General features: G+C 32.8%; 1 protein-coding gene across 1 annotated transcript; it reads left to right on the forward strand.

Moving 5' to 3' along the window:
- The first annotated feature begins 6,002 nt into the window (after positions 1 to 6,002).
- LOC143537571 (uncharacterized) lies at positions 6,003 to 8,880 on the forward strand. Its single transcript, XM_077031315.1, has 9 exons — positions 6,003 to 6,014; positions 6,061 to 6,120; positions 6,895 to 7,101; positions 7,195 to 7,437; positions 7,523 to 7,724; positions 7,816 to 7,907; positions 7,996 to 8,172; positions 8,273 to 8,409; positions 8,496 to 8,880. Exons 1-9 carry the CDS (start codon positions 6,003 to 6,005, stop codon positions 8,680 to 8,682), a joined length of 1,317 nt encoding a protein of 438 aa, XP_076887430.1. The 3' UTR covers positions 8,683 to 8,880.
- The last annotated feature ends 932 nt before the right edge of the window (positions 8,881 to 9,812 follow it).

Raw genomic sequence — 9,812 nt, forward strand, 5'->3', positions numbered from 1 at the left:
ACATATTTATCACAAATACAACGATTAATCTACTGAAATGATGAAATAAATTAGGGTTAGAGATGACGAGTACCTTCATCTTCAGGCACAAAGTAGACCGCCGCCGAGGATGATTATGTAGGGACTTCCTTGAAGAAGAATAAATTAGGGTTTTGAATGGTGGATTGATGATAATTTTTATATGAGACGCTCTTTTGTTTTCTTTGGGCTTTTATAAAGTTATGGATTGACTAAATGTTTAAGCCCATGTTTAAACGGGCTTCTAGTACTCTTTGGAGTGTTTAATTTTTCATGAACAAATTGTTTGTTAGGAATTTAAGAATGTTTGTTAGTCTCTAAATAGATATTAAAAAGTTATAGTACCTATAAATGATTATTAAGAGGTAACCTTAAGTTGAGGTGTTTGTTTTTTTATAGGTAAATTGTCTACATTCGGCGGACCATATCTGCAAACATTTGTAGAAAAAAATGTGGACCAAATCTCTGTAGTCGACAAGAAGAAAATTGTTTGTTATTTAACGTCCGTGGACTACTAAAATAAACCAGTGGTTGTGTACGAACTGTGGTAGTGGTGGTGGACAGTGGTGCCGGGCAGTGATAGTGGTAGAGGTGGTGGTGATGGACAGTCGTGGTAGATGGTGAACGATAGCGGTTATAGACGGCGGTGGAGGTGGTAAATGATGGTAGACGGTGGTGGCGGCGGACAGCGGGTGGTGGTGGACGGTGGGTAGTGGGTGGTGGTGGTGTTTAACCCGTGTAAACCTTAAAGGATCTTAGAAGTGGATTAACCAAGTATGAACCAAAAAAATTTCACACATACGTTATTTAATGAAACCTTTTTGAAAAAACAAAAACAAATAATCTATCGATGATAATGTCTGCGCGTGATATACGAGACGTATATAAAAGTGTGCCTAAACGGTCAAGATGCGACCATTAAAAACTAACAACCAACCTATGATCAATAAAATAACAATTAAATTACAAAAATGTCAGTTATCTTTATACCAACTTCATTGATTAGTCTTGTATGCTCACTAATTACTTTTTACATCCTTATATAATTGTTTATTTACAAATTACGTTATTTAGGTCGTTATTTAGGTTATGGATATACTTTAACCCATCTTAATTCCACATAAGCTCCACGTCATTATTTTTTTCTCTTTCACTCTATGGCATTCAAAGTAAATGGTTTAACCCATTTAACACATAATAATATAACAAATCAATTAGTAATTAATACATATTGTTCATTTTAACCCGTTAAAAGCTTAACTCATGGGCTTTTTTAACACACTTAACACAAGTGTGGAGTGGTTTAATTCATCTTTAAAGTACCATGTCACTTCAACCTATGTAGGGTTTAGAGTATACCACATGACCTTACATTACTGAACTTTAACAGCTCTGTGAAGTCATGGTAATTGGGTCTTTTTACCCTTAAAAGGATTATTTATATAATTTAAAAACTATTGATCTTTTAACTATTTATTTGATGTATTTAAGTACTTTTTTTAATATATAAAACTTTAGCTATATATAACTAACTCTGATTTTTTTTCACAATGTATTTTTTATATAATTCTATATTTTTTCTTAAATGTTTGTGTATTGCAAAAATATTTCTAAACGAACGAACATGGACAGATAAATTGTAACCGCTAGAATTAGCATGCAATTAACTTGCTAAAAATACAAACCAAAACTATCAAATGTAGATTACCGAGTTCAATATTAAAATTCAGATATGTTCATCAGGCATGTTTTTGAAATTTTCATAATTTTGTAAATAAGTTTGAATCTATATCAGTTCGAATTTTGTAATTAGATTTGAAAGTAAGATTCAAATTCGGATCAAGTTCGTGTTGATACAGATAACCTAAATTATGAAAAGAAAAAAGGTAAATAAATAATATATGCAAAGTTTACATAAGTTTTACAATTAAGGGCATGTTTGGCTAAGCTTTTTGTTTTTGATTTTTGCTTTTTGGAGGGGTAAAATGTTCAAAATGCCCCTCCAAAAGCTCCAAATTAAAGTTTTTTTGCTTGTTGGAGGGGTATTTTGGACATTTTGCCCCTCCAAAAAGCAAAAAACTTAGCCAAACATGCCCTAAGTCCATAGAATCGGACAAGCAATTTGAGTTTCATAGATTGAAATTCGATTTAAAAACCAAATTTAATTCGAATTTCAAACAATTCAAGCCTGAATTAGCTTCAAATCAAATTTCAAGTTATTAAATTCGACACATAAAATAAAATATTAGCCCTACTCCAATAACATCTCATTTATTTTTTTGTCACCATTAGTAGCTTCTATTAAGTTCCTTTTTCGACATAGATGGATGGTATCTCCCAAAGGACGTGTCACGATCTATAAAAAGCGGCACCATCTTGGTGCCATTAATCATAACAAGGTTAATTTAACTACCTTGTTAAATGAATTTTTTCTTGAAATCAAATTTTGTTTTTGTTTCTCGTAAATTTTTTTACCTTGAACTAGCCTAAGTAAGTGTAAAGTTATAAAAGTAAGTTATGAAAGTTAAACACACTGACACATTAATTTGGATAATGAAGTTATATGTTATCATATACTTGATCGACTCTCTATTAGTTTGTTGAACATGATATAGCATCTCAATTCTAAAAAAATTTGATTTTGGACAAAAATGAACGCCTTTTATTTTATTTTATTGTAACAAGTTAAAATGTTTGTGCGTAAAATATTGTCTAAACATTCAATAAAGTTAAATCGATTGGTTAAATTTACTGAACCTAGGTTTGTTCATAAGTTAGTTTCTTTGCTTTTTTGTGTGTGTGTGTGTGTGTTTGGGGGTGGGGGGTACCCACTTAGAGATTTATGTAGAAATTGATAGCAACTAACTTTAATCCAACATATAGCAATTATCAAGCCCAGCGAAAGTTATAAGAAGCAATGAACACGTATTAACGTAATTACATTTACTATTTTAGTTCAAAGTTGAGGCATAGGCCCATAGCTTCTTAATCACCTAAGCTGTTCAAGAAGAAAAGTGAGTGTTTGTAACCGAACCAGTGAGAATCCGTTTTTGATCAAATTGTGACATCTTTTTAGCTTAGATGCAATATATTGGTTTTTTGTAACATTCATCAAGCTCAAGCATGCGAGTGTTAGTTGAAAGTGGCAAATTGACCTAGGGCATGTTTAGCTAAGCTTATGAAGAGCTCCTTATGACTTATGGAGGGGTAAAAAGACAAAAATGCCCCTCCATAAGTCACTATAAGTTACAAATAGTGACTTATGGAGGGGCATTTTTGTCTTTTTACCCCTTCATAAGTTATAAGGAGCTCTCCATAAGCTTAGCCAAACATGCCCCTAGAATGGCTTTTCATGCAAATGGTCTTTTCAACGTGACTTTAATTCTCACATGTGAAACCACTAAATTGTTGGCCATTTAGCCTCCTAGTGCTTTGAAAGGTTTCTAAATGGTTTTAGTAATGTCTCAGGACCTCACATTAGTGAATAGAGCCTTAATTTGACGTGAGTAAAGGGAATTAAGATAATGTAAGTATGTAACACTAAACATGACAAATACATATGCTGAATCCTTATATGTGAAATTGAAACACTATGCCATAAGTATTGTTTTAGAATGTTTTCAGTAGTGATGAGTATCTTTTTCATTCATATGTTACTAACAGGTCTTACGAACCACTAACTAGTCAAAATGATATAAAATGGAATCGTGATTAGATTGAGATCATTCAAGGTCATATACTACATTGGTAACAACTCATTAATGACTTAAATGAGTCTACAAGCAACAAATATTATTGCTAGTGATAAATAAATCGTGAACATTTTATGGTACAATATAGGAATAGTATTCGCTACACTAAACTCATGTAAGAGTTTATATAAGTGAGAATTCAATCACACTTATACATGTTGGTTCATTGACACATCCAAAATTAATAAAAAAATTCATGTCAGTTAACAACTAATATAAAATTGTCATTCAACAAATCCTTATATACGGTTTTAAGGGTGACATATCGGGTTGATGAGTTCTAATTGACATGTTCAAAGTGACGAGTCCCACCACGACTCATGTACTTATAGGTACCAAAGTTATAAACACTAAACATGATCTGCATAACCTATTTATCTAATCATGTTAAAGCAAATTGTTGAATTGTAATCATCTTAAACAAATAGTAAATGACTCGTCGATTTGTAAACATGTGAACGATATAAACTTATAAATTACATATTTTCTACATTTTTATTCCAAACTTAAAATTTGTTGACATATGGACTTCTTTAATATAACATTTACCTTGAACAAAGTCCTTAACCACACTAGTTAAACAAGTGAACCTAAAAAACAAAACCAATGTTGAACTGGGTTGTTGTTCACTTTATACATCTGTTTCGGACAAGGAGAAAAGAACAAACAAATGTTTGGCTGCTTTGGTCACATGACAGGTAGTACACAAGTCACGATGCGGATTTGGGTTGTCATGGGACCCAATCCTTAAAATGCTTTATGTAGACACTTAATGGCCGTCATTGTCCGATTCGTGAGACTTCTCACACTGGATCCCACCCTTCTTAAATGAGACAAGTCAAACTCACAAACATGTGGCTTGAATAATTTCACCCCCTATAAAAAGAAGGAAAAAGGCTGTGTTCACTTTTCGTACTTATTTCTTATATTTTATAAGAAATTAAATATATTGAAAAAACATGTCTATTTTCTGTTTTATATGCCTAGTAGTTGTATATCATTATAACAAGCAAACAAATTGTCGATTGATTCAAACGGGTGGCGGTGCAGCTTATTATATGTTTACATACCTTTTTATTGTAGTTATATCATTTCTTAACTTGATATTGGTCAAAGTGAAAGAACCGTCTTAAAGATTTGGATACATCCGTCAGTCCATATCTTTCATTTATTTTCTAAAAGTTAATACACTAAATAGTTTTTCAAATTACTAATATAAGCCATATAAAACAGAACGAAATTTTGTAATCCTCTTGTACGTAACGGATCGAGGTCATATAACTATAAATAAAAGTTGGACCGATATGCTACTATAAAGGGGGTACATGAGCTATATATAACATCCAAAATGTTTAAACAGTGATTATCCGGTTATTTTCACATATTCGTAGGAAGTGCCTCAACAACTGATTAGTAGGACACCCCTTAAGTGCTTACATTTCTTGGTGCCATTACTCAAGAAACGGAGCCACTTCTTTGACAAGTCGTTTTCATAATAAAACAATTACATATGACCATAAATGAGACTGGTCCTCGTGCCCTCGAGGAAATCGACATGGCCTTAGAAGAGAGATGATGTTTTCTAATTAAAATGTATAAAAGATTATAATTATATGTATTTTTAGGGGTGAGCAATAACCGAACTGTTAAACGAAACGAGCCGGAAACCGACGAAACCGAATTTACCGAACCATTCATATTTTCTAGCTTCTATACATCAACTTCATGCACATATACAACCATTCCATGTATATTTTTACTATTATTTCATATATTTATACATTCATTTCTTGTATTTATATCTTCGTCTCATATAGTTATAACTTCATTTAATGTATTTTTGTATTGATTCCATATATTTTAGGCAAATATCTAGCCCAAGTTTGATTTTGGTTATTAACCGAATCAAACCGAAAAACCAGTTGATTAATTCGTTCGAGGCTAACAACCAAACATGGATGCTTCCGAGAATTTAAATATTTCAGTCAAGCTGAAATGAAATACACGTATGCTTTAACGAGTAACGAAATATACAAGCTAAATTTACTTTGTGTCCAATAAGTTCATTGGATTATTAAAAAAAAGTACTAGGTCCAATGCATAATAAAATATGATTTAAATATACACTTATTTTATAAAAAATTACTATGTCTCGATCGGTTATCCAGCTAGTCATATAACCAAATTGAACCGTACACAACCCCGTTTATAATATATAGATAGATGTTATACATGAAACTCATAGTGAGTGAGGAATCTTTGGATGATAAAGCAACTTTTACTTTTGCAGGTGTCGTTGGTTTTGGATCGGTTTAAAGCCGTAGTTGATGATAGCAATAAAACTTTTGGGGTAAATTCTATGTCTGTTATTTCAATTTTACTAGAAATTGGGATTAACCGAACATTCAGTGAACAGTTAGTAAGTTCCTTTGCGTTCGTTAGTTTAATAAATGAACTAACATGAACAGAGGCTGCGTTCGTTCATTTGTGTTTGTGAACGTTCGGTAACATGTTCATCTATGTTCGTTTGTTTATATCTGTTAGTTAAAGGTATGTCTTATATTTTTATAATATTTTATTTGTAATAATCAACCTAACATTTAAATTTTATAATTTATTGTTTATGTTCAGTTCGTTTCGTTAATGGTTTGTTTTATAAAATCTTGCTTTAACCAACAACAAATCTAACTTGTGCTTTGTTGACATTATCATAATAAAACAGCCGATTGGGGATGATTATGTTTATGTTTATGTTTATGTTTAGTATTATCTCAAGTCTTTAACTTTATATTTAATTAAGGTTCAATTATTGTTTACGTTCGTTTGCGTTCATGAACAAATTCAGTTCCTTAATGGATGAACATGGGCAAAAAAAATTGTTCGGTTATATATTCATTTTCATGTTCGGTTAAAGTTAAATGAACAAACACGAACATGCCCATGTTCGTGTTCGTTTGATTCGTTTGAAGGCCTTGTATTTCTGGTTTGAGGATAGTGAAACTGAATATGATTGTGTCAATAATCAGTTTATGAGTGGCTACAACGAGATCAATTTTGATAATAGGATTATATATTGGCATGTGAACCGTTAAATAACCTAAATTGACAAAATGTTTATTTGCAGGAAGCTAGCTTCAAAGAATGGAAAATGGTTATGAAAGAAATGGCCCGGTTTATGAAAGTGGATTCAGCCATTGCAAACATGAGGCCTTTAAGATACTGTTTCATGTTTGATTCTTATCCAAATTCGCTAAAACATGTGGCACGTTTTCATGCAAACAAAGTTCTGAAGTTGCATGATGCATTGCTTACAAGCTATCACCGTAACGAGGTAATAATTTAGAGGTTTTATGCATTAAAATACCCTTTGGCGGTTTTTATGTTAACTATTCAGATAATATTTCTCTGTTATTTATGATTTCAGGTTAAGTTTGGAGAACTTACAATAGATACATTCAGAATGCTGCAGTGTTTAGAATGGGAACCAAGTGAAGAATTTTACCAAAAAGCCCATGTTGACTCTCTTGGGAAAGCTGGGCTGACTAATCAGTCTATTTCTTCAGGATTAATTGATATCAGTTTGGTAGCAGATATGATGGATCCGTCTTTGCCCCCAAATCCTAAAAAAGCTATCCTTTATCGACCATCTGTGACACAAATAGTATCCGTGAGTATACTATAATATCCCTAACATTGCTTTAACTATGTATTGCTAAAAGATGATTCCTATATTTTTTCTTCTGTATTTGCAGGTTATGGCTGCAATGTGTGACGGGCTCCCTCCAGATAGTGTTATGCTTATATACATAGCAGCCTCAGGTCAAACTAGTGATCAACAGAGGCAAAAATATCAAAGTGCAAGGACATCTATTGCTAGTGAGGGGAATGATTTGATTCCTCATGATATTAATCCCTTTGAAAGCTCCCTGTGGTTAGGTCCTTCAAGAACTGTAGGTATAATCGCAATAAACAGGTTGAAATCGGCACCTGTAATTATTGTTGCGCGTTTTTAGTTTTATTCGTTTATTTTTCTTGTTATTTTTAGGTTCAAATGACCTCTACCCTGGAGATTTAATCCCGTTCACTAGAAGGCCTGCATTTTTTATAATTGATAGTGACAACAGCCATGCATTCAAGGCAGGTTTGTCAAAATTTGTGAAACAATTTTGATGTTTTTTTTATTACAAGTAGCTTATGTGTCTTTAAGTTTTTTAAAATTTCCCAGGTTTTACATGGCGCTGAAAGAGGGGAACCGGCTGCTTTGTTTCTTTCTCCTTCAAGACCGACATTTAACAGTCCGTTTGGTGATGCCACTCAAAATGGAAGTCAATTCACCTTGTTTCTTACCGCTCCATTACTCGCGTGCTGCCAAATGCTTGGTCTCACATATTCTGATGAAGTTGTAGGTTTATTGGAAGTTTAATTAATTAGATTTAATGTTTTAAAAATATACAGAAAAAATCATCTAATTTCATTTCTTGTGATCTAATTTATGCTTTTAGGATGCCATGGAAGATGCTGAGAGTATTATTTCAACTGCTTTCTCAGAGTGGGAAGTGATCCTGTGTACATCAACCACACTTGATCTGGTGTGGGCCCAAGTTTTATCCGAACCCTTGTTACGCCGGCTTGTTCTTAGGTAGTTTCTTTTTCGTCACTTAAAACAACAAAAGCATCATAACGTAATATTCAATAACGTATTATTTTATTTTATTTTTCCTTCAGATTTATATTTTGTCGGGCCGTGCTTACACTTTACCATCATCAGGAAGGTAACGATCTATATGTACCCGTTTGTCTGCCTCATCTTCCAGATTCTGTCTCTCCACGCTCGAGAGTCATACAGTCAGCTATCAAGGCACTAACAAACCATCTAAAGGTTTCACATTGTTTTCTGTTTGATAACTTATAACCGTAAGTAGGACCAAAATGTAAATCCTTTTTTGAATTGAGTGTGTTGTGTTAAAAGTTGAAAAGAGTGGGAGTATACTAGTATGATTCAGTATACTTCCAACACTCATTTTGTTTTTTTGACTGGAATGAGATTGTGAGAGAGAGTTTCTAATGTCAGTGTGTAAAGCCTTAATGTTATGCATGTTGGAGCAGGTGTAAACAAGTGATTTAATGATTTGTATTTCATATTTTTATAGCGTATTAATAAGTATTTCGGCATTTTAGTATTGTACACCATGGTATAATATATATGGGTATTGTTTATGAATTAAGATGCCTAAACTCTAAACCATAACTAATTTGTGGTTTAAAAGTATACATATCTGGAAATATATATTAATACGAAACTTGTGTGTTGGTGTTGTTGAAGGAAATCCTCGCCACTCGGGGTTCCTAGGTAGATGGTTTACGCGTATGGAACTTTAACTACTCTAGCAGACCATGACATTGCAAAACAATACACCGATAGCTTTGTCACAGTGAGAAGTAATTCGTGCATTTGACCAATCTCGGACGTGAAAATAATTATTTGTGTATAAGAAAGAGAAATGATGAAACTAAAAGCTGAATGATACATTCTAACATTTTTTTTTCATTATTGGCGAATAATCATACTCTTACCCGGAGCACGACATGAGGTGGTAAATGTCTGTGACGATGTCTCAGATTATGTGAAGTAACTACCAGATTATGGCATTAACTGCCTACCCGTGTAGTTAATAGGTGTTGAACGATCACAAGATCCATAATCTTTCAATCCCATACGGGCCGATGTATCCATAATTGAATAGTTGGATCGGGTAAGTTAACATTTAGGGCTATATCTTTCATGTCTCCATTCCAGCAAGATGATAGAAAACTTTTTTAGAACAACTTTTTTTAAACACTTATGATTAAAGTTTATAACAAACAAAACCAATCATACTTATATCATATTTGGTTAACAGGGTAAGGCTTATTGTATTATTTAACCTATTTGCATTATATAACAACAGGGTATTGGTAGAATCTCATGAATTTTTCGTTAATGATTCGTTACATATTAAAAAATTTCCCTTTTATGGCCGTAGAAAATATTGCATGTTGATG

The sequence above is a fragment of the Bidens hawaiensis genome, unplaced genomic scaffold (genome assembly GCF_021521415.1).
Source record: "Bidens hawaiensis isolate Kalapana, Puna unplaced genomic scaffold, B.hawaiensis_p1.1 tig00011228_1, whole genome shotgun sequence".
NCBI classification, from domain to species: Eukaryota; Viridiplantae; Streptophyta; class Magnoliopsida; order Asterales; family Asteraceae; genus Bidens; species Bidens hawaiensis.

Coding starts and splice junctions, on each gene's coding strand:
- LOC143537571 (XM_077031315.1), top strand. Junction 8,173..8,272: donor TCACATATTCTGATGAAGTT/GTAGGTTTATTG, acceptor TTATGCTTTTAG/GATGCCATGGAAGATGCTGA. Junction 8,410..8,495: donor TTACGCCGGCTTGTTCTTAG/GTAGTTTCTTTT, acceptor TTTTTCCTTCAG/ATTTATATTTTGTCGGGCCG.